A 26,804-nucleotide genomic window follows, 5' to 3' on the forward strand; every position below is an offset into this window, starting at 1 on the left:
AGTTTATCGGCGCCAGGAGTCTGTTTTTATTTGCCAATGTCCATAGTACGACTTTTTTCTCCACACTTACCTCCAATCCGTGAGCTTGGTCTTGGGGCAGGAAAGGTGGAACGAGTGCTGTTTTTACAGCATAAACAGGGCCGCACATTCACAAACACACACACACCACACACACACACACACACACACACACACCACACACACACACACACACACACACACACACACACACACACACACACACACACACACACACACACACCACACACACACACCACACACACACACACACACACACACACACACACACACACACACACACACGCGCGCGCGCGTACTTGTACAGAGAAACAGTCATCAAGATTGGTTTTATTTTTGTTGAACGTCGTCGTGCGTTCGCGGTGCGTTGCAAGACGAAAACAATCACACCAATACATGCGTACAAGTTTTCCTCCTGCTTTTATGGGACCGACCGGAGCCAGATTTCCCGAGAAGAGAGGGACCTGCGATTGGAAAGCGATTGCCCGGCTTTGCCGAACTAATTGCTTAAGGGGTAAATGATCGTAATTACGCACCCAACTGTTGGCTGCCGGGTTGGGCTGGGCGCCACAGCCTCTTTCGCAGCTCCAAATCAATCCCCGGAACGCAACTGGAACGCGACACAACTGGGGGAACTGTGATGACGCGCCGTGACACTGAGTGTATATACTTATTTTCTCGATTCCGTAATAAAATGTGTTCCCAGTACCTGTAGCAAAGCGGTGGATAGAATTCACCTTCTGCAATCGTTCGGGGGTCTCCTGTTCTGTTATGTTTAGTTTTATTATAGTTTTTCTCGACCCTTATTTATCTCTCTCTATCTCTATCTCTATCTCTTGAGCAGTTCCGATTCGGTTCTTAGTTAGTTTTTAGTTTTCTGATTTAGCTCCTTGTTTCCAGCGGAAGTTTCATTATGTCGAGGAGAAAGCACAAAGGATAAGGTTTATTTCAATTGCAAATGGAAATGTGCAAAGCTACCTATAAACAAACCAATGTTAAATTAAAGCAAGAAATGCGCCAGTTACTACTATCTACCAGGACACAACGTACGTAAAACTCATTTGCAACAGGCTGCGGTACATCCGTTCAAACGTTTGGAAAATAAAAATTACCTCAACTGATGGCAATGCTTGCCCCGGAACCAAGAATGGTTCTATATTCACATCGCACACGTCAAAGCTCTCGTTTAGCAGTTTTGCCTCGTTTGGCTCCTTCTGTTCTTTTTTTTCCTTTTTACAAATATAATTGTTTAGCTGCTGAATCATTTGTATCTCTCGCTCTCTCTCTCTCTATTTCACTATTTCAACATTATAACAAAGCATGACACTGTTTGCCGATGGTCACTAATGAGGATTCGATCTCCCGTTTCGACCTTTCTTTTCTCTTTTCCTTCCCTGTTTCATCTACAGTTGACATCTCCAATGGACAGTTGACACCAAACAACAACACACCGTTACTGACGCAGGCTCTTTCGGGTAGGTTACGCTTCCACTTCCAGGCACTTCGTTATAGGTTTCGGCTCAAAATTTCTCTATTGGCAAGAAACTTACTTTGAGTATCAAACGTGACCAAGGAAGTCGATCATTCAAATAAAGCTTGTGTGAGGAGTAGCTGGTTCATCAAAAACAGATTCATTTACGCTATTTTTTCTGAAGTCTTGATTCTACTTTTCTTCAACTTCAAGCAGTTTGAAGATCTTTTGTGTTTTGTTACAATTTTCGGAGTGCTGATTCAGAGTTTTATGCAATTTTTGTGATGCATTGCAACACTTCACCAGCAACGATCAATAATTTGAACAAACACTTCAAAGACTCGCTAGGAACCATTCCCCAAATATGACACATTTTCGAATGTTTGTAATATTCTACTAAAATTTGTGATACTTTTCCTCGATACATTACTAACCAAACTAATTTCATAGCATTTCCAAAACTAACGCCATGCATCCGCTTACTAACTTGTATGGAACATATCAAACATACAATGATAAAACTAAAAACATAGAATAAGCAATTTCACACCATGGCAATACCCTTACACAGCCATAGGGCATGGTGCACTGTAACCCATCACAACAAAAACGAATGTTATTATTTATCCCCCGTCGTCGGATCAAGCCAATACTTTTGCCATTTCTAAGTTTGCCGAACGATTGGTGCTGTGATACTGATTCCAATTTTCCCGTTTCCCTTCCCGCACAGTGATGAACAATTACCAGGCCGCTGCTGCGGCCGCCGCGCAAGGCTTCGGTCCGCCAGCGTCCCCGCACACCACCACCACCCGGACCGCCGCCGGCTTCCCGAACGCGAACTCGCCCGGACCGACGATCGACATGTACAGCTCGAGCGCGGCGGACAGCGTCGGTTACGTTCAAGCCACCAGCCCGCAACCATCCGGCTTCCCAGCGATTGCCGTCAGTCGTGCTCCGCTAAATTACAGCCCGGTAAGCAACCACCACTGAGATCAATAAGATCAGCTTCTCTGCGCTGTGCCTTTTAAACAAAAACAGCCTTTTAGAGCACCTGCCGATTGCAGTTTTTAACCGCGCTTTTTCCACGCCTTCTTCCCGCAGGGCCAACTAATTCCAGCGGCATTCACCAACGGCTACCATTGAAACAAACTAAGCAATATTTGATCACCATCGCTAGTACTTTGGACTGGAGTTTGACAGACGAGCAGCTGCTTGTGCGCGTGAATTTGCTGACTAAAACGGACTAGTGGAACCGAACAACTGTGGCGCGGGAGTAAGGTTGAAGAAGATACAGATAAGAACCAACAACACACATACACAGCCAGAAATTATGAACCGTTTTGCCACGACAGTTGCTGCAATACAGCAGCAGCAGCAGCAGCAGCACCGCTTCTCGTCATCATTACTATCATCAGCAACATCATTAACCAGCCTGCTGCAGAATGGTCTGCGCACAGGAAGCGGATGCTCGGAAGGCAGGTTTATATGGCGAATAATGGTTCAGAGAAATTGGAAACGGTATGGTTTTTATTAGTAAATAATTTCACTATAATAGGAGTAAACTGGGATTTGGTTTTGGTATTTTAAAAAATATGCCAAAACGCTGTTACAATAATACTGAGTTGAGAGAAAATTGGTTTGTTTGAAGCAAACTGCTTCGAGTTGGTTTAGGGTAAATGAAAGTAATTGAAATGTTGCCGTGAGTGGCTGTCAAAATTGGCTATACTTTCCAATCGACAAAGGTGGATTAATGAAATTGGCTCAAAAGCCTTCTAAGCAATCAAATTTTAACTGTATGAGAACATTTTTCCCGTAACATTCTTATACAGGGTAGAATAAAGCATACACACACGTCTGCCTAACTTCCTGTTAATTTACCGAGTTTCCTCAGAAAGACCACTAGCCACAGCTTTGTTTGTGGTGGATAGTTGTCAATTGCCACAGTTTCCGCCGCAGTGGTTGGCATTGAGAGAAAATCAACAATAACAAAAACGCCATCATCGGCTTACAGTGTGTGTGTGTGTGTGTGTGTGCAGACGTATCGTTGTAGTGTTTCGTTTTGTTCACAATTCGCTTTTAAAGCATACGCTTTATTGTACACCATAACTATCACACTGGTGTTGCCGTTGCTGCTGTATCACAACGGCGTGATGTTGAGGTGGTTTGTGTGTTGTTGTGCTTGTGGCGGCCTCTGCTCTTCGAGGGGGAAGCATCGCTTACCCATTTTCGCAAGAGGTGAAGCCTGCCAAGTTGTCTAGTAAATGGCGGAAAGGGATGTGAGATAAGATAAAAAGTGGCGGGGCGGGTAACAATCTAACGTCAATAGAACCAGCCCGCAATGGGTGTTTAAGGCAGTCAAATTTCACGAGCAGCCAAGCGCAAGGCAAATGGTATATTAAAAACAAAAGGAAGCGTGGCAGAATAATGCAAACAAACGAGTTGCTAATGCAAAAAATTATTAACAAAAAAATCAACCCTCAACACACACACACACACTCGCACGTTGCTGTCGCGAAAAGCAAACCACGTGCTGTGTGGAAGGGTGAAAATAAGCGTTATACACACAGACACACACACCAAACACATCCAACTCGATATACTAAAACAAAAATGAGCATACAAACTACACTTTAACACACCTAAACACACAGACACACACACACACACACACACACACATATTAATGTTAAGCGAAACTAAACATGATTGTTTAAACCTATGAGCTAAACGAAACAAAGATCAACACGATTTGTTTTGCAAAAAGAACAAACAAAAAAAGAGGAAGGTAGAGGAGAGGAAAGATGAAAACAGAAAAAGAAACCCAATTTGTTATTACGAATAATTACTATTTACTTAATGTCTTTTTGAATTTAAGCCAATTTAAAAAGCAAATACTTAGCTAAATGAAAACAAAAGCAACCAAAAAAACAAAACACAAAAAATACTACCCCCAAAAAATAAAAATCTTACATGCATCTATAAATGAAAGGCGTGCATGAAAACGCGTGGGTGGGTGGTTGGGGAGGAGAAACTCTAACAAAAGAACCAAAAATTTACCATTCTCTTAACGAAAACAGGAAGGCAAGAACGTTGCAAAACATAGTAAACGCCCCCCCTCACATTCATTTCATACATACGGAAAACCACACACACACACACACTCACAGTCTCTGACCGTACACAGACAAACTATAGATAGAAAAGGGAGGGGAGGAGAAGAGTGTATAGGAGGAGTGGAAAGCATGGTGGGGGAGCACGGAGCGGTGAGATTGTGTAGGGTTCTGCATCCGTGCATCTTTCTCTGCGATGCACTAGGCAGCACAGGATGAAGCGTTGCACGTGGAGGAGTGCCCAACACCAACACCGCAACAACGCGCCTGCCATTGTTTTCCTTCCTCCCCATTGCATTGTACAGACCACACTGCAAGTGTGCATGTAGTGAGGCTGATGTGTGACACACACAACTTTCCAGCTGACACAATTAGAAGAAAACGAAAAAAAAACATTTAGGCAAAAACAAACACACTCGTGATCACCCTCCTCCCTTTATGATAGCGAAAGTATGCAACACATTCGACGCATAACGATCAACACCAGAACCCACACAGACACACCTAGACACACACATACACTCTATCAATTATGGAACAATTATTACGTTTGCTACAAGCATATTTAACGATTTAACGTAACTTTTTTTACAACGGTAATAGCAGCAGGTAAAAGATGGTACGCTAGTGGTCTTAGGTATAAAAATATATAAATATATAAATATATATTATATATATTTATGGAAGACAGAATCAAAGGGAAGGGAGGGCATGGCGAACACGATTGAAACAACCACACACTACAACACAAACCCCTACAAAGCAGCGGCGGAAGGTAAAACACCTTCTGCGGGTGTAACCGTAGTGCGCGTTAACGTTGCGTAAACGGCAGCGGTATGAATTGCTGTGCTGTTTTCTCTTTCTTTCCTTCTGCCGTGAAGCAGCGCATACGCGCGTAATGCGCTACGTATTTGTGTGGAAATGTATGCAGTTTGACCACTTTTAATATTCATCGTTACTTTTTACTGTTTCCTTGTCGTTTTATATTCCTGTTTGCTATTTCCGTTCTCAAAGCACACGGCGCCACGCGGTGAAGCAATGGAGCAAACAACAACAAACAAACAAACAAACAAAATATACACAATGCTGAAAATGCCCCACAAAACACACACACACACTAACAACACTCACAGAACACAGAACAGAATAGAGCAACGCGTGCGGCGCGGGCAAAGAAGGAAACAATTTATTATAGTAATTGAAATTTTTCCTCCCCAAACAGAAGTAAAGCAGAAGAAAAAAAAACACGGCAAGTCGGAAAAAGATTGATGTTTGTATGAAATAGATATGGAGAAAAATATTAAGTAACAAAAAAAGGAAAACAAAAAAGAACCCTGAACGCTGGTGATGATGGAAGGTGAAAACGCAATAATTGTTATATTAGTACGATGATGAGCGGCAGCAGTCTAGTAGGAGGAAGCTGAAAGGAGGAAGAGAGCGGCGCAGACAGCAGACGCTTATGCGAAGGAGCTAACGTAGAAGAAGTGCGCTAATGTGTGCGCTAGCGAAGGGGGTACAGCGGAGGTTTGTGTGGGGCCCTGGTGGCACCAGCTAATTAATTAAAATAAATGACAATGACAGCAGCAAGTCGGATGGGAGAGGTGCCTGCTGCGCTTCTAAATTACGGCTCGTTGCCGGTGGTACCTCGTACTGTGTAAACGTCCCGCACCACTTCAACAGTCACACATGCGTGCACACACACACTAATGCACAAGCGCGTGCATGTAGGTTTGGTTGGTGGGTGGACAAACGCAAATAAAACAGAAATCAATTAATAGACCACAGAGTAACGCAAAGAGCGGGGCGGTTGGTGGCGCATTGTATTCGGTGTCACTGTTCACTGTTTGGCCATTCGGCGCGGATGCCACTACTAGCCTATACATTTAAATATTGAAAGTAAACAATTCATATACAATAACAAATGCAACGTTTAAAGGTCACATCTTCATCAAACTCTTGCCCTTGCTTTTTTCCCTGCATAAAACAAACAGTCGGAGCAAACTTGTGGAAAATTGCATCCTTTTTACAAAGCAATGTGTGTGCGCGCGTATGCGTGTGTGTGTGTGTATGTGTGTGTGCAGTTTTGAGGAGCGGGAGCGTTTGGAGCAATTTTACACTCTTACCGCAAACAGGTAATAGTTTGCACTCTGTCATTACTCACAAGCATCACAAGCATGATAATAAACCAAACCAAAAAAAAAAAAAGAAACGTTATCAGCAAATATTCACCCTCCCCTCCCAAACAAACAAAAAAAATACTTCACATAAACAATTTCACATAACTTTAAGGGAATCTTACTACAAAATACCACACAAACTCACACGAATTCAATTCATCAAAAACTCAAGCAAATTAATGAACGAATAACGAAAACAAAACAAAAACGACGAGAGGCGGAGAATAAAAATAACAGACACACACAAAAAAAAAAACAACGGGAAACAGCATATTTAGCATCATTCGAAAGGAACAGCAGGGGCGGCAGACAAAAGAGAGGACAGAAAATCACACTTGTAAAATATTATAAATATATAACTATGTCGAGATTGATGCAGTTGAGCAGCAGATAAAAGCGCATTCAAACAGAGCGATGCCGGCAAGAAAAAAGGGAAGCAGAAGAAATGAACTCACGGCAGCACATATAGGATAAAGATGTGGACAGCAACTCCAGTGCAGCAAAAGTAGGTACATAGAGGTGAAAAATGAAGCAACAAAAAAAAATGGAGCAATTCCGCGGGATAGATTGAGAACATACAGAAACCAATCTCAAACCTAAAACCCGATCACAGATGAATTAGCGAACGTGAATGTCGATAGAAAAAACAGCTGCAGCAGCAACAACAACAACAACAACTGGACAACAATTAGCAACAGAAACAGCAACAACAGGCAAAGAGAGAACAAAAGAATAATACACCCAAAAAAAAACAAAACACAAGCAGAACCGGAACCACATGCAGTGCGCAATAGAAGGAAGACGCAAGGAAGAACAAATCTTAGTTAAATATAAATTATATTAAAATTTAAATTAAATAATTGAAAGAAAAGAAAAAAAAGTAAAACAAATATTTAAAAATACTATGATAATAAATTACAATTATTATAAATTAATTTTTATCATAACTGATGCGTGTGATGATGGGTGGGCCATGCCGGGCCCAACGATGCGTTAATATGGGACACAAGCCATGCAAGCCGCCGAGGCGCACGCACACACGCAACAACAACAAAAAGAAAAAAAAACATGGATGGCGGCGCGTGCAACAAAAACAAAAACGTAAAATGCGAACAATATGGTCTCTAGAAACGCTCTGCTAGAGAGGGTGGGCCGGGTGGAGGGTAACGTTTTTGCCAAGTCTGTGTCTAGTGCCCACAGCCCGCCGGCACGCACCGGCACAAACGTGCGCGTAAGTGTACGCGCGGGGTTTGAGCCTTGTTTGATTCTTGATGCCTGCCGATGATGGCGGATCATCAGTATGATGATCATCATCATTTGCCTGGTCGAACTACCTTTCAAAAGGGAGAACGAAAGAGACACAGAGAGATGGATCGAGAAATGAGATCAAATACACATACATACACACAGCAACAAAAACACACCAAGGAATAGCACAAACAGGAAAGACATCATTAAAGAAACAAACAAACAACAAACAAAGAAAGTAAGCACCAAACCAGACGACACCCGGCGTGTCTCTTTTGAGGGGATAAAACGAGGGCACTCTAGGTGTCCGTTGTTTGCCCCTCCCCCACTCTAATACGATGTGACGGGAAGGAAGCTGGCAACGCGAGAATAAAACCACATTTCCCGACAGTTACAGCAATGAAAGCAGAAAGAAAGCGTACGCAACAAGCAAAAAAAAGGAAAATTAAAAACAACTTAAGAAGCAACACAATTTTCTCTAACTCTATGCTAAATAACGTAAAGTTTAACAACCACCACATCCCAAGCAAAAATCCAAACAAACCAAAAGCAACCGGACAAAGTAAGAACGGTAAACCAAATACCCATACCGCGCATTAACATTCTATAAACTGCAAAATAAGAATAAAACCAATTGCCTGAATATGTGACATGTAAGCAGGAGACAGAACAAGGAGAAGAAAAAAACATAAAAATACACAGACACACCCACACAAACAAAACCAAACGAATAAAATGCTATAAATCCCACAATTTTCTTCTAAACAATAATGTGCGAGAGCAACACAAGGAAAAACATCTTACAGAAACAAGACGACAACAACCACTACTACAGCAACAGCTAGAACAACGTACACATTCTCTGAAACGGAATACAAAACAACAATAACAACAACAGAAACAGACAAAAAATAACAAAAAGAACAAATACAATTAACAATTGTGAATTATGATGATTATTACAATTATTGCTAGCTAGTAAAAGCAGAAAGAAACCAGATACCGCTCTCGGAGAGGACGTTAAGCAAGGAGCGAACCAAAACATGGATGCATGGTAATACATTTACGGGAGCGCGTAAGCGCGTGCGCGCGCGTTGCACACTTTAAACAACAACAAAAAAACATATTCTACTTTTATTAAGCAAAGAAATAACAAAAAAAAACAAAACAAATGAAAGTAAGCAAGTCCCCACCAACCAAGAAACAAAAATAAACAAATAAAAAAACAACAAAAACAAAACAAACAAGGAAAACTCAGAAGCACACTCTAGGCAGAAGGAAAAAAAATAAAACCAAAAAACACTCGTTTATGGTCATGCCAAGGTAGCAGTGCGTGATACCGTGATGGGTGATGTGTAGCATGTCAGAATAAGAGACGTAATGTAACGTGGTGTTACCGCGGTCTAGCTGCGGCACCGGAGATAACACAAACAGAAAAGATTCGAAACACAGAACGGCCACAGACACACTGACACTACACACACACACAGACACACACACGAACAAACATACATACACGAGCCCCCGGGGCACCAGCAAAACCGTGGGGACCAGGCAATGGGAGAAACAGAAAAAAACAGCATGAAAGCAAGCGATCGGTAGGGCAATAACGATTCGGCACGGGGCGTTAATGGGTGTAGGCCATTGGTGCGCAACTGGCAAATCGAAGTTACAAAGAGTCGCAGACAGATGATGATGATACAGAGAGACACTTTTGGGGGTGAGCGATACGGCATCACAAGGTGAAAAACAAAAAAGAGCGAATAATAATCAATTTCACACACATCAAAGACAAAAAAACCAAAAAAAAAAACAACAAGAGTCGTTTCGCAGTTTTTCATTTATTATTTTCGTTACGCTTGAAAGAAAGGATCAATGTGTTCTTTTAAATACGTTTGAGTGAAATCACATCGGTAAGTATGTTTAATTGTTGTAACATGGTCGAACAGTAGCTAAAGCTACATCGAATGGAACCTCATCCCTATTAATATTAAACTTGCTACATCACAAACAATATGAGTGTTATAAACAAACCTTATTTTACAGACCCGTAAAAGCGCTTAGTACACGAGCGAGAAAGAGATCACAAACGAAAGCTTCTACCTTCCTCTCGATCAGTGTCATCCACAGGATTAGACGCTTTTCTCGCTCACTCTCTAATGACACCCGATCAAAGCTTCCTTGCTTTCAGCACGAGTTAGAAGGAGATCAGAGATGTTTGTTAACTGATAAGAGCTACCTCTCCATTTGAATGCGCTCCTGTTATCCAAACTGAAAACCGTTCCACTATCGCTGGCTCAAACGGTTCTGGCAAGGATCAAAGAGAGAGAGAAAAAATCATGCGTCTCCTTCAGTGCCACCTACACTATCTCGATCGCTTGGCCCACACCGTGATAAGAATACAGCATCAGTTTACTCGTACAGGGAATATCTCGTCCAAGCGCTTAGTACATGAGCGAGAAAGAGATCACAAACGAAAGCTTCATCATCCCTCTCGATCAGTGTCATCCACAGGATTAGACGCTTTTCTCGCTCACTCTCTAATGAAACCCGATCAAAGCTTCCTTGCTTTCAGCACGAGTTAGAAGGAGATCAGAGATATTTTGTTTACTGATAAGAGCTACCTCTCCATTTGGATGCGCTCCTGTTATCCAAACTGAAAACCGTTCCTCTATCGCTGGCTCAAACGGTTCTGGCAAGGATCAAAGAGAGAGAGAAAAAAATCATGCGTCTCCTTCAGTGCCACCTACACTATCTCGATCGCTTGGCCCACACCGTGATAAGAATACAGCATCAGTTTACTCGTACAGGGAATATCTCGTCCAAGCGCTTAGTACACGAGCGAGAAAGAGATCACAAACGAAAGCTTCTACCTTCCTCTCGATCAGTGTCATCCACAGGATTAGACGCTTTTCTCGCTCACTCTCTAATGAAACCCGATCAAAGCTTCCTTGCTTTCAGCACGAGTTAGAAGGAGATCAGAGATATTTTGTTTACTGATAAGAGCTACCTCTCCATTTGGATGCGCTCCTGTTATCCAAACTGAAAACCGTTCCACTATCGCTGGCTCAACGGTTCTGGCAAGGATCAAAGAGAGAGAGAAAAAATCATGCGTCTCCTTCAGTGCCACCTACACTATCTCGATCGCTTGGCCCACACCGTGATAAGAATACAGCATCAGTTTACTCGTACAGGGAATATCTCGTCCAAGCGCTTAGTACATGAGCGAGAAAGAGATCACAAACGAAAGCTTCATCATCCCTCTCGATCAGTGTCATCCACAGGATTAGACGCTTTTCTCGCTCACTCTCTAATGAAACCCGATCAAAGCTTCCTTGCTTTCAGCACGAGTTAGAAGGAGATCAGAGATATTTTGTTTACTGATAAGAGCTACCTCTCCATTTGGATGCGCTCCTGTTATCCAAACTGAAAACCGTTCCTCTATCGCTGGCTCAAACGGTTCTGGCAAGGATCAAAAAGAGAGAGAGAAAAATATATGCGTCTCCTTCAGTGCCACCTACACTATCTCGATCGCTTGGCCCACACCGTGATAAGAATACAGCATCAGTTTACTCGTACAGGGAATATCTCGTCCAAGCGCTTAGTACACGAGCGAGAAAGAGATCACAAACGAAAGCTTGTACCTTCCTCTCGATCAGTGTCATCCACAGGATTAGACGCTTTTCTCGCTCACTCTCTAATGAAACCCGATCAAAGCTTCCTTGCTTTCAGCACGAGTTAGAAGGAGATCAGAGATGTTCGTTTACTGATAAGAGCTACCTCTCCATTTGGATGCGCTCCTGTTATCCAAACTGAAAACCGTTCCTCTATCGCTGGCTCAAACGGTTCTGGCAAGGATCAAAGAGAGAGAAAAAATCATGCGTCTCCTTCAGTGCCACCTACACTATCTCGATCGCTTGGCCCACACCGTGATAAGAATACAGCATCAGTTTACTCGTACAGGGAATATCTCGTCCAAGCGCTTAGTACACGAGCGAGAAAGAGATCACAAACGAAAGCTTGTACCTTCCTCTCGATCAGTGTCATCCACAGGATTAGACGCTTTTCTCGCTCACTCTCTAATGAAACCCGATCAAAGCTTCCTTGCTTTCAGCACGAGTTAGAAGGAGATCAGAGATATTTTGTTTACTGATAAGAGCTACCTCTCCATTTGGATGCGCTCCTGTTATCCAAACTGAAAACCGTTCCACTATCGCTGGCTCAAACGGTTCTGGCAAGGATCAAAGAGAGAGAGAAAAAAATCATGCGTCTCCTTCAGTGCCACCTACACTATCTCGATCGCTTGGCCCACACCGTGATAAGAATACAGCATCAGTTTACTCGTACATGGAATATCTCGTCCAAGCGCTTAGTACACGAGCGAGAAAGAGATCACAAACGAAAGCTTCTACCTTCCTCTCGATCAGTGTCATCCACAGGATTAGACGCTTTTCTCGCTCACTCTCTAATGAAACCCGATCAAAGCTTCCTTGCTTTCAGCACGAGTTAGAAGGAGATCAGAGATATTTTGTTTACTGATAAGAGCTACCTCTCCATTTGGATGCGCTCCTGTTATCCAAACTGAAAACCGTTCCTCTATCGCTGGCTCAAACGGTTCTGGCAAGGATCAAAGAGAGAGAGAAAAAAATCATGCGTCTCCTTCAGTGCCACCTACACTATCTCGATCGCTTGGCCCACACCGTGATAAGAATACAGCATCAGTTTACTCGTACAGGGAATATCTCGTCCAAGCGCTTAGTACACGAGCGAGAAAGAGATCACAAACGAAAGCTTCTACCTTCCTCTCGATCAGTGTCATCCACAGGATTAGACGCTTTTCTCGCTCACTCTCTAATGACACCCGATCAAAGCTTCCTTGCTTTCAGCACGAGTTAGAAGGAGATCAGAGATATTTTGTTTACTGATAAGAGCTACCTCTCCATTTGGATGCGCTCCTGTTATCCAAACTGAAAACCGTTCCTCTATCGCTGGCTCAAACGGTTCTGGCAAGGATCAAAGAGAGAGAGAAAAAAATCATGCGTCTCCTTCAGTGCCACCTACACTATCTCGATCGCTTGGCCCACACCGTGATAAGAATACAGCATCAGTTTACTCGTACACGGAATATCTCGTCCAAGCGCTTAGTACATGAGCGAGAAAGAGATCACAAACGAAAGCTTGTACCTTCCTCTCGATCAGTGTCATCCACAGGGTTAATCACTAAATTACGTAACGCTGAAAGCTACTCGATGAATACTTTTTTTCTGAAAGGATTGTTTCACCTCGTTGCATGCACAAAAAATCCGAAACAGTATTAACTGAATCTGCACAACACAATCCTCTTTGTATATTGTTCATGTACACACAGATACGATAGCCAGCATATGCTCATATACGCTCATATGCTGCTAATACAACGTGCATGACAATTATTTTATTAAAAAAAAAAACCGCTGTACATTTACCACCACCCACAATCCTCCCAAATTCCATCGAGAGTGTGGGTATCCATCGGCCGGCAAGTGAAACTAAGCAATCGCAGTATTAAAAAAAAATACTGTACCACAATTGAAAAGCACACGCTCAACCAAAACAACAGCAACAAAAAACACATCCCTGCCGCGCTAACCTAAAACTGTAGCTGGTCAATGCACTGCCAGGCTCGAAAAATGGAGAAACAGGGACAGAAAGGAAGACTGGTGGCTGGTGGATGAAAACAATCTATCCCACCATGAAATTAAATTATCCAATCCAATTAGATCGATAGGTAATTGAAATTAAAATTCTTCCCTTTTCCTGGGGGCTGTGGAAGGGAGGTGGTATGTTCCGAGGTCTATGTACCTTCCCACCACACACGTTTGCTCGCACACACCCACCCACACACACACACACCACCCACCCACACCACACACACACACACACACACACCACACACACACACACACACACACACACACCACACCACACACACACACACACACACACACACACACACACACACACACACACCACACCACACACACACACACCACACACACACACACACACCACACACACACACACACACCACACACACACACACACACACACCACACCACACACACACACACACACACACACACACACACCACACACACACCACACACACACACACACCACACCACACAACACACACACACACACCCCACACACACACACCACACACACACACACACACACACACACACACACACCCACACACACACACACACACACACACCCACACACACACACACACACACACACACACACACCACACACACCACACACACACACCACACACACACACACACACACACACCCACACACCACACACACACACACACACACACACACACACACACACACACACACACACACACACACACACACACAACACACCCACACACACCACACACACACAACACACACACACACACACACACACCACACACACCACACACACACACACACACACAACACACACACACACACACACACACACACACACACACACACACACACACACGAAAATAGTGAACTGGGAAGTTTTGGCATGGGAGCTATGTGGGAGAAAAAACAGCAAAATTAACAGACTCCTCTCCTGAAATAGACCTGCACACGTGCCCACGCACACATACACACATATGCTATACAGCACATACACTGCTGAAAGGAATTGGCCTAAAAAAATGTACCCTCTCATGTGGCCTTCCACAAGTACATCGGGCCAGAGCAAGAGCACGGCAGGACAGAACAAAACACGACCTGGCAGGGCCGTGCCCATTGAATTGGCCCAACCGAACGCACATGCACACTCATAAAGGCATCGGAGGATTGATATGATCCACCATGAAATAGCCATTTCAGATTGACCGTCGATACTGGCCGTCCCGGGGTCCAGGGGGACAAAGGAAAAAAAAGCTTTCCCTCGATTCTTTTCATGCGTGTCATTGATTGACGGAAATGGTAGCGAAATGGGGAAGTGCTTGGTCTGAATGATGGGTATCACTGGCAGCTTCAAAATCAGGTCATGTGGCACACCGAGATAGAGAGAGAGAGAGAGAGAGAGAGAAAGAGAGAGAGAGAGAGAGGCGAGAATCTTTCATCGAAGTAAAAATCCATTTCACACACCTCACTGTATCGAGCTCGAGGGTTGCCATGTGTGTTTGCGTTTCAAATTAGTAACTATCCCTTTCCCACGGGAAATAGAAGTAAAAAAAAGGAAATGAGATACCGAAGGGAAATAACAGAATTAGGAAAACACGTCATAGTTGAACAAATTAACATAATCGTAGCGGCCAAACGGCCAACGGGCTAGACTGACAAGGCTTCATTCTGTCGGGACGTGAGTTAATCGTTTTATTCGCCATGTTTTCGTGTTCGCTTCATTATCAGGTATAAAACACTGCACCAGCGTAGTACTTCATCTAGAAAACTGATAGATGAAACGGGTAAGCCGATCGTTTCAATAAGAAACCGAAATTTTAGCCTGTCAGCCTAAAGTATATCCATCATCTGGGCTGTTCCCAATTTGATTTTTGCGTTCTGTCTGGCTTACGATTGCCTTACGACACATGAGCGCTGCCTCGATCGAGCATGCGATAAGTCGGCATTTGTTTGTATATGTTTCCAGCTGAAATAATCAAGGGTTAAAGTATGATGCAATATATATGAAAGAGAACAGGTCGATGAGTGCATTGACAAAAAGCCATGGAGAAATTTTGAAAGCCAATAGATTCCATGAAATTGTCTAAAGTAAGCCGAAAACGGCAACCTTGCAACGGACTTTGCATCGACCTGTGTTCTATAATAAAGTACTCCTTGAGCAGATGCGTGTGGATTTGTATAAAGTGTTGACAAGATTTCAATTTCATTGAAAAGATACAAATCTAAATATTGATTTAAAAAAAACACAAATGTTGTATAAACCAAAATAAAAAAAATGTGCTACACGTGCTGTACTCGCTGAAAAATGAGGTTTTAAATACAGCCCTTAAGGTTGTTTTGTGATTAAAAAACATTAAATATAATTACCTTTTCATTTTCAACTGTCATCAATGGATTGAACGTTTCTTCATTAAAATTCCTCTGGGAATAGTTTAACTAGAAAAATCTCTAACCTACACACACACACAAATACACAAGTGCACATGTCGCAAAAATTCACTCCAAAGATCGACAACCGAAAAATGTGTCAATTATAGTTTTTTTTTTCTTTTTTTTTGCTTCTGGTGTTCTCCTTTGTTCCGTTATGTTCAGAGCATTTTTGTTTTTGTTTTAATGTAGGAAATAAGACCTGAAATACACGAACAATGCGAGCCCGCGTACCGATACGCGAGCAACCGGAACAATTGAACCAATTTTAGTTTTAATTAAATTTGCTTATTTCTTTCTTCCCTTTTTTTCTATTTTATTTCACATGCACCTTTTCCCTGCCTTCCGTCGGCCCAGCGAACGAGCGAAATAGTGCAGAAAGAAGCAGGAAAAGAACACGCGTAACAGTGTCAGTTAATTTTTCCACAGGTTCTGTTTCCGTTCCCGTGCAATAGCATGAAACCAGCACATACAATAACTGTTTGAGAAATCGCTCTAACTGAAGCAACCAAATTAGACGTACAAGCATTAGTTCATTTTTGTTTTTTGCTTTCAACTTTTCAAGAACCTTTCACCGGACAAGACGAAGGAGCAAAAAATCTGATGTTCCACGGTAAGCTGCAAATTATTTCCGAACCTTCACGGCGAACAGCCATTGACATGCTGGTGGGACTTACTGCCTGAATTTGCTTCTCGCCTTTCGAAAGGTATTTTCTAATTGTTGGCAGTTGGCTGGCGCCCGGCTCTGCAGAGGTGGAGCGAGAGGGGGAGAGTATTTTCATCATTCATTATTGCTGCTGCTGCTGCTCGCTGGCCGGTTCGCTTTGAACTCGGTACTGCACTGGTGTTAGCTTTTGCCCATTTTAATGAGCGACATTCCGAGGTCAGAGACGCCGGTCCCAATCAGCCAGCGAACGGGGGGAACGGTGGTAAAGGCAAAGTTAATTTTCGCAATCGATTGGCAATCGACACGGTATGCGTTTATTTTGAATTTACTAAATTAAAGTTGAGCAAAAAAGGTAAAACGGCGGTGCAGAGCGTTTGATTGGCATTTGGGTGAGGATCTGTTCTTCACCAGTTACATGACAATGACCCGGAACAAATCGGACATCGGACTTCCGAAGATTTTTTTAAAAGGATTTTTAAATTCAAATTAATATATTTTAAATTAGTTTTATTAGTTGTAGTTGGATCCGATATTGTAAAGCGTGAAATACTTTTTTGCTGCATCCTGTAACGACATCCTCCTGCAGCTGTTCCTTTAAAGAAAGGTGATGCCTAGACGCTGGACACAAACCAATCTTTTCAACGTTTACCAGTTTCAAACGCATACTCCAAAAGGGTCTCCAAACTACGGCCCACGAGCCGCATGCAGCCCTCCAAAGCCTATAATGCGGCCTGCGATGACTTTGAAAATTCTTTTTGTTTGAATTGTATGATTTTGATTACTCTGGTCTAAATTAAAATTTTGAAGTTAATCAATTCAATTAAAATTTATTTTATTTTATTTTTTTCAAGTCTAATGTATAAGTTAGAAGTTTCATTTGTATATATTCAGTTGGTATTTTCTTATCAGAAGGAAATTTAAACGTTTCCCTATTAGATAAAGGTATCGTCCAATCGGTGCGAAGTTTGGAGACCTCTGGTCTAATCAATCAGCGCTGCTGAAGGCGATGGTGACACATTTATCAACGCAGAGCGTTAAATAATGACGTATGCACCAGGGATCGCAGTCGCACCAATGGCTTGAAGTTATTGATATTTGTTTGGACTCCGATTTTACCGGTAGATTTTTGCAGTTACCTAACCTAACTGAGTATACTCTCTTTATCTCTCTCTCTTTCTCTCTATCTCTCTCTCTTTCTCTCTCTCTCTCTCTTGCTACTCTCTCTCTCTCTCACACACTCTCAAATAATATTTCAGCCGTGTCACTTAAGGTTCTGATAGGTCCAATCTGTCCAGTTAGCCAAGTAATCTAGCATGAGATACACTGCCAAAGGCTGTGCATTTAACATTCTCTACTAAAAGTATTATTAGGAGTACGTCTTTACATTCATATCAGCTTGATATTCTATAACGCTTAGTGACTACAACGATTCCTAAATGGACTTACAGTATAACGCTATAAATCCCAGAAGTAAACAGTTTCAATTGCAATATTAAGTTCAATAAAATTAGCTATTAAAAAAGGCCTCAGCTTTACAGTACCCACCGAATTTAACGCATCGAGCATCACAGCGAAGCCATCGGTTGAACAAACGACAGTCATGCGTCAATCAGAGCTCTCAAGCAAAATGGATTAAACCGTAAAGCAACGACCTTAAATCAAACCATTTTTTAGCTTTTCTTTTCTTTCCCTTCCCCGTAGCCATTTTCGTTCCTAAGAATTGGATCAGCTTTTACAGTGAGCCTTCCTGGAGCGGCCTGTCCAATCATCAAATAAAAGTGTCTAACTTTCTCTTGCCCGCACAAAAACACACTCCATTCACTCCCGGGAAGAGCTGCTTATTAGAATGGGAAAGGCTAAAGAGTTGACCAACAAACAGCCAACACACAGACATACACGAAACACGGTCATTGGAGGCAACAATTCGATTTGGATCAAATGTAAGGGCAAAAACCAGCCAACCCAGAGGGGATCAGAGCGAACAAATCAAATCAAACACAACAACTCACGCACTTATGGGTGAAATCTCATTCTCAATCCCTCCCCTACTGTCCATGGTGGGCAGTAGAGAAAAGTTTTGAAGTAGACAAAAAACACACACACACACACACGCCTATACCTTCAAAAGCGACTGGTGGGATGCCCCGGTACGGTTCTAGGTGTCCCTGTGTCTCGCTGCATAATGCGATTGCCGCCTGACCAGGCACAGGGAGGGGATTTTGGAAATTAATTGGAGATCCGGTATCAGAAATTGGATTGATGTCTGATTTCCCAAACTTCCCAACCACCCCACCATGGGTCCCACGGTCACTCTTGCCATCATTTACGGACCATCAAAGTGAACCATCATCATCATCATCATCATCACCAATCACACCGGCTTTGACGCCGGCTGCTGTCGGCCAACTGAATGGACCGGTGTGCCTTCTTAGGGCACCCTGCAGGGGAAGCAGGATAGTGAGTAAACTCCGTCCAGTTTCCCATTAGTCTAAGCGCTTCACGCTGGTGAATGCTTCACACTTTTCCTTTGATTTTTGTATTTTAACCACACTTGCAGATGCAGCGTGAAGGCGAACCGGTCCGTGTGTGAGGGTTGTGTTATTAAATTTATTGATCCTGCTGCCCATCCCATCATCTTCTCTGACGTCATGCTTCTTCACACGTACACACATACAAGTTCGATTAAGTGCACACGTACGCAGGAAGTTTTACAAACGGCAGGGCGGGGGCCGAACGGATCAAAAGTTTTATTGAATTTCTTGACACACTAATCTCTGGTAAAATAAGCGCACCGCCAACTCACTGTCATCGGGATGGAAAATGTGGCAAACATCTAGCGTAGCACGTGCAGAGGTGCTTCTTTTTAGCTTCCGTTTTACTGTCTATTAGCTCAGCAGTAAGGAAAAAACAGCAGTTGATTTTGTACTGTTTTGAGATGGAAAGTTTTCCCTCTCCAGCAGGCCCGCCATTTCCAACCACGCTGAAAATACAAACAAAAAAACAGATGATGACTTAGCGATTGATATTTGAGCTTGTGTATTGCGTCAAAAATGAAAGAAAAAAAATGAATCGAGATGTAGAGAAGGAGCGAGAGAGATAGAAAGCACGAAAACAAACAGCGAGCATCTTTCCCAAACGCACCGCAAACATGAACGCACCGGAATGATTGATGATAAAACGATATGCCGAATTCGGTTCACTGGATTGGCAGACGACGAACCGAACGGTAGCAATCAGAAGAAGAAGAAGAAGAAGAAGAAGAAGAATAATAATAATAAGAAGAAAACATCCAGCATCTCCTATGGGTATAGGTACAACGTATAGCTGGGAAAACAAGTCATATTCGTACCATCCTATACAGCAACGCAATACAACTTAAAACAGCCATACAACATCTAAGTTGAAAAACTTTTCTCCAAAAATTTGAACGTCAGAACTTCCATTTGCTGAGCTTGTTTACATAGGGGTGAGATAAAAATTTTGAAGCAATTCAGGCAACACCAAGGAGCAGTGTGTTTACCTACCTAATCAGATCATTAAACGAGGGACGAGGGAAGTTTTTATTTTCCAATTCTGTGTCTTAACTACTGTTTCACGTTGGTCCTACCATCAGAAGAAATAGAAATTTGTTAATTTGAAAACTGTGCCATTCAGTTGCGTGTTAGTTGGGTGAATAAACAATGTTAGATGGAAATTTCCAATCTTCGATCGATCGATACTTTTCGATCGTTTAATGTTATTTTTGCTTTCGCAATCTGTGAACTTCGTTATAGTTTGAGAGTGTTTGATATTTTTAAAATTCACTTCCATGGCTCAATATTGAGTATTCTCTCAGCGGATAACAAAAGGGTGCACCACCACAAATTTCATTAGATTAACTGCGGGACATTTTACCCATCTGATTGCGCTGATCGCTACCGCACGCGGCCAACACCCGCGTGTGTTGGGCACACTTTTGCATCACCCACAGCTCATCGCTAATCCCGTTCTCATCGATAGGAACAGCATCACCAGCGCACGGAAACTGAAGCCCCGGCTACGCAACGCAACAATAAGCAACTGAAGATGAAAATAACCATTCGGGCCGCGCAAAGCGAGAACAAGAGCCAGATTAACACACTCCGTTCAACCGTCGTCACCCCTTGCCGGGCAAGCTTAAGTTTTGCAGCAAAATGCCTCACCGCCCCATCACATTTACACACACGAGCAAAACAAAAAAACAGACTGAGCAAATTGCAATAACCATCGGAGATCGGATGGTAGTAATGGCGGTGGCAGATTAATCGAAACAAAAACTATTGCCCAAGCTAAAGCCCTTCACAATGGGCAGCACCGCTATCGCGGCTTGCACGGCTCTATATTACTCTATCGCGTAACACGTAATCCCATTTCCATCAATTTGTCACTCAAATGCACTTCACATTTCGATTGAGCAAGTAATGGCGGGCGGCATCGGCATCGATGGTAGTAATGTGTATGGTTACGTTTGACGGATTTCAGGCAGGTAAGTTATACGATGGATTTAATTTATCCATTTGTTGAAGAGTTCTCTTTTTCCTGCTGGTCAAAACCACCCAAGAGATGCAAAGTACCTATTGGTGCAAGATAATCAAACTATCTCTGTGGCTTATTAATTAACAGATATTTATTTTAAAACAATTTTTATTACATACAAATGAAAGAAACAAGTATCCCTAATTTGTAGCGACTTATCGCAGATAATTCCTAGCCCAAGTAAAACCTAAAAGAAGAACAGAAGAAATTTTTTAAAATTATAAATAATTTTTGAGTTTATATCCTTTTCAGCCAATTTGAGGATTAAGAAGCTTGCTGAGATAGAACATGCTCTGCAAGACTGACCATATTCCATTCGTGTTAATAAGCTTGTTGCGATTAAACATGCTCAATAGGATCAAACTAGATTCAAGTAACGTTATTTGGAATCAAAGGTAATCTTTAACACTAACGCTAAGCTTTTGATTCAATGATACAGTAGGTGACCGCTAACTGAGAGGTTAAATTTGAGAAGAAAATGTACATTTGCTATGAATTTCTCTTCGTCAGATTCCGGATATTTCATGTTTTGACATGTATGTGTTTTTTAATTGAGAATCAATCCAGCTAGCAAACTTCCAGCAAAACACATCCGGTTAGCGGTTATCTATTGTACTCTCAACGATTGAGAAAAAAACGGTTTTTTTAAACCAAAGAAGATTTCAGAGATTGAAGATCACTTCATTAAAATGAATGAATCTCCTCAAAATAAAAACGAGTTATTTGAGCGAAAACACACCATAGTATTGCTGAAATATTCATGTAATTTAAAAGAAAATGTGTTGATATTCCACAAATATTCTTTAACAATCCAACCTTTTTTCAAAGTTTCAATGTAAGCGCCCATCACACTGCACTCTGCCGCGTCAAATGTGTCCCCACGGTTTAACGGGCGCTGTCAAATTAAATTGCACCACAGTATGGGGCGAATGCGTAACTACATTTTTGTTGCTTGTTTTTGGAACGCTACAGTTTGTAATGAACAAGCGTAACGCAAAAATTAAACAACAACATGGAGCATGACGCATTCCCAAATCACTTGACTCGTTTGCGGGGACACAGCACAACATGAAACGAGCCGAAAATGTTGGGCAAAATAGTTGACCTCTTCAAGTCATCTACATGAGCAAACATAGATACAGACATACACCTATACATACACCTCATCCCACAACTATCATCCCACGCCGCTCACATTCCATTATCAATGCCATTACGCTTCATTTTCCACCCATGTTTCACATTTTTGCACGCGTACAAATGGTAATTTTGTTCGCCAAACACACACACACACACACACACACACACACACACACACACACACACACACACACACACACACACACACACACACACACACACACACACACACACACACACACAACACACACACACACACGCACACACACACACACACACACACACACACACACACACACACACACATAACACACACGTGGGTGCGGCCAGCGCTACTACCATCTACTGCTAGTGGGCAACCAATTCCACACACAAAACACAGCAAAACAACAGCACAGCCCCATGTTGACCGAAAAAGTGACGCCGTAATTAATTCCCTTTGACGCTACATAACTTCAATTAATCGCAAAGCTACACTTTCCTCTTTCACACACCGCAATGGTAGCCCGTTTGCCCGAATAGCACAACAACCGTGAAAAGCTCCCGTGAAACACGATTCTTTGGAACCGTGGTGTTTGGGTGTGTGCGTGTGTGTGTGTGTGTGTGTGTGTGTGTGTGTGTGTGTGTGTGTGTGTGTGTGTGTGTGTGTGTGGTGTGTGTGTGTGTGTGTGTGTGTGTGTGTGTGTGTGTGTGTGTGTGTGTGTGTGTGTGTGTGGTGTGGTGTGTGTGTGTTGTGTGTGTGTGTGTGTGTGTGTGTGTGTGTGTGTGTGTGTGTGTGTGTGTGTGTGTGTGTAAGTGTGTTCTTTTTATGTCATTTTGCTGCATTGACAGCATAATCATCCTTTCTGCAAACAGTAAGCTGTGGGAATCGTTGCTAGCTTTTTTGTTGCAGTAGTAGTGATATGGCTGGAAAACAATGCCTGCTTTTCGCGTGTTTGGTTTGCCTCCCGTGAATTTGTTGGAATATATCTGAATGTACTGTAGGAATTAGCTATTGACTGAAATTTCGCGCGTACTTCCACGAAACCACGCCTCAACTGCTTGTTACACATGATACTGTTTTCCGAAAATAACAAACCTTGTGCACTAATTTAACTCCCTGTAAAAGACATCATATGTATGAAATGTCATTAAAATCGATGATTAGCTAAACCAAATACTAATCATTATTTAAATTTCGACCTTTGCCTTTAAAACCCCTCCATATTTGCTCAGCAATTTTTGAGGAAATTTACTTAGGAAGGATTAAGAATGCAGTTTGCCAACTTTTATACACACACTACGCTTCCAACAATACAGCCAATAGCGGGTTATATAAGAACAAAACTTTCCTGGTTTTAGGAAACAAAAATACTCATATACAACTAATACCCCAAGATACCGACGAGAGCTATTCTTCTTTGCGTCCTGTCAATTCTCAAGATGACACCCATTGGGCATGCAGTAAAACACTCCTGATTTCTAGTAAACAACTATTTCCTGCGATTCATACGTTGCTTTCAACCTATAGTTTTTTTTTCTGCCCGCACTTATCTGAGCCTAATTGATCGATTCATAACAGGGTTTTCCAAGCCACTTCAATGTTGGAACTGAAGATTTCAACCACGTTAAACGAATGCTGAAGGCTGCACGGGTGATTTCAAGTCTGGAAAGCCAGTTCAAAACACAATGTTTGGTATTCAAATCGTTACACTAATTTTCAATTTTGTTATACGCCACTTCAATCTACTTCATTCACTTCAATAATGAAGAACTAATGCAACGAGGACCCAAAATCTGTTATTGAGGCCCTTCACGATTCTAGTCAGCTTTTTGGAGTTTGGAGTTTGACAGCTGGCAACTGAAACTATGTCAACACTCTATACAAAATCACGCACAAAACTGCTACGATTTTCAGTCTAGATTATTCTACCCTCAAAGCTGGAATTAGATTCGAGTCCCTGCTCGAAGAATGGCAAAACAAAGTGATGTTTACATTTATCCCAAGGAGCATTAAAGAGAATAGGTGGTGGTATCTAGAATTAAAGCATGTGTAGACCATTTGGTCTACACATCATATTGTTTATAACCAATTTTGAACGTCACTTTTTGACAGGACGGGTGAAAAATTTTGCTCAAACAGGCTTTCTAGCTTCAAACTCATAACAGGTAGCTTGACGAATTCACAAAACACAAACAAACTCTTAAAATCTTCATTCAGAAGCAGAAGCGATAAAAATTAGCCTTCTAAATACATACACCTTGGGAAAATCCCACCTGTATAGTTTACCCACTTAGATAGCTGCTCGAAAACTGCTATACAATGCAAACAGCTGACAGGCTAAAATGACAGCCTACGATAATTAACTAAATTAATGTTTTGATTTATTGAAATGTATGGTTTATACTGCATATTGCTTGAATAAAATAAACGTGTTTAAAAATGATTGGTTTTGGCAAAATTTGTCCCAACAAAACAAACTGTGCCGTATCTGACAGTTGCTAATCCAAGGCGAAAATTGTGTTATTGAATTGGACAGAGTAGCTTACACCATCTGACGTGTGAGCAAGTGCTGTCTAGCGGTGTCTATTCAAAACGACTATTGTTATAAACAAGTGAACAGTTGTTTATTACGCTGGTAAACCCTGTAAGTACAACTATTTTTTTACCTTCTCACACATGCAGTATGCTCAATATATTACTAGCTTTTCCCCTGACAAAAGACACAAGGAGCGCACATCCGATTGAGGTTTTACGACCAACTAAACCTTCACAATACCACGAACACAAACGCACGTGCGGAATGTGCTTAGCTAAATGCACCAACTCAACCTGGTGGTAAATGTTGCTTGCTGCGATTATTCATCAAGCTTCAGCAACCTCTGTGGGAGTGGGAAAACGGATGCAAAAGGAAGTAAAAAATGACACTTTGCATTTTTCACTTTTCCATCCCCTCTCCCCCCCCCCCTTCATTTGTTGCCTGACAAAAAGCCTACCCCACCCAAAAGCCGTGTTTTAAGTCGTTCACTTCCGTCCGTTCACCGAATGTCGGAATGCATTATCGTTCGTGAAAGTGTGAGGAATTAAGTGAACGAGAGCAGCAGGAGCAGCGGCAGCAGGAAAAATAAATCGCACACTAGCTCCAATCGTGCTACACTGCTGGACGGGGTTTTTTGTGCAGGTGCAGGAAATTGAAATAATAATTGAAATGAATTTAAGCACACAGATGGATTAATTGCTGTGCTGGCGTGATGGAATGTGACGACGGAGAGTCCCTGGCAAAAACCTCATTCCCGAGCCAAACGGTTCACACCGACGGCAGCAAAAAGGGGGAGCAAATTGAAGAGAGAGAGAAAAAAGGAAACACGCCAGCAAATGACACGTCCAGTTGTGGAATAGGTTCGCGCGTTTCGTTGAGATTTGATTTTACTCCAACGGTTTTACTTAGTTTGCACAAAAATCCAATCCTGCTGGAGGAGGAGAAAAAAAACATTCGCTTTTCTCTGCCCTCCATTTCTCTCCATCTCTCTCTCTCTCTCTCCCTCTTGCCACTAAACCTCTGTCCCCAAAACGTACCCAAACCTATACATATTCCTCTAAGCTTCGCGTGAGCTCCGATCACGACAAATGATGGTCATTACACGGAACTGCTTTTATGCAGTTCCGGTGTGCGAGAAATTCATTTAGAAGCGGCAAAACCCACCACTCGGTACGACGAATCGCACCGAAATGAATGTTAATCGAACACGGCCGAACGCGCGGCCCGGGACCAAAACGGCAACACGCATTCCGCTGCCACCGATGCTCGCTTCCCTCGCTCTGCGCACGGATGGAAAGGAAATGGAACAAATTTTTGAACTGTTTCCGGTTTTGTATCCGGTCACTCCGGAACGCAGCGTGCGGCGCACAGCGCTGATGGGCGCTGATGGCTATTTCGAAATGGAGGAAATGAAAAATCCCTTCCCTCGCCTTCTGCATTCCGTGAAGCTTCGATTCTCCGCACAGCTTTACGTGCCCAGTGCATTGTTACCGCCCCGGTTGCCTTCCCTCGGCTTCCCTCGGCCGGCCAAATGTAAAAGTCAGTGCCGAAAAACTCACTCACACACACGCACACACACACACACACACATTGTCCATTGCGGACAAAATCACCGAATCAATCAAACCAGGGTAACCGGGTGAGCGGGTGGGCAGCGTTTCGAGCGCTTTCGGAAACGTGATTCGATTTGGGGCGCGTTTTTCACTTCGGCACCTCGAAATTGGTTTAGGCGTTCGACGTTAAATCGTTCCAGTAAATGGATCG

The 26,804-nt window shown here is 42.5% G+C and overlaps 1 protein-coding gene and 1 long non-coding RNA gene across 17 annotated transcripts in view; one reads left to right on the forward strand and one right to left on the reverse strand.

Moving 5' to 3' along the window:
* The window catches only part of LOC121592988 (RNA-binding protein Musashi homolog Rbp6), a 621,310-nt gene extending 611,973 nt beyond the window's left edge, over positions 1-9,337 (forward strand). For 15 of the 16 annotated variants that reach the window (XM_041914978.1, XM_041914980.1, XM_041914982.1 and 12 more), the window contains 3 exons: positions 1,449-1,514; positions 2,241-2,482; positions 2,612-9,337. In XM_041914978.1, the coding sequence (XP_041770912.1) occupies positions 1,449-1,514; positions 2,241-2,482; positions 2,612-2,653 (350 nt within the window). In that variant the 3' untranslated portion in view covers positions 2,654-9,337. The remainder of the gene's footprint in view (positions 1-1,448; positions 1,515-2,240; positions 2,483-2,611) is intronic. The other variant, XM_041914977.1, reaches the window with a different exon arrangement.
* A 10,220-nt stretch (positions 9,338-19,557) lies between these two features.
* Positions 19,558-20,956, reverse strand: LOC121593778. Its single transcript, XR_006004841.1, has 3 exons — positions 20,722-20,956; positions 20,352-20,430; positions 19,558-19,807 (listed from the first exon to the last, which is right to left on the reverse strand). It is a non-coding gene; the product is annotated as an uncharacterized LOC121593778 (long non-coding RNA).
* Between the last annotated feature and the right edge of the window lie 5,848 nt (positions 20,957-26,804).

Source organism: Anopheles merus, chromosome 2L, assembly GCF_017562075.2.
Source record: "Anopheles merus strain MAF chromosome 2L, AmerM5.1, whole genome shotgun sequence".
Classification (NCBI taxonomy): domain Eukaryota; kingdom Metazoa; phylum Arthropoda; class Insecta; order Diptera; family Culicidae; genus Anopheles; species Anopheles merus.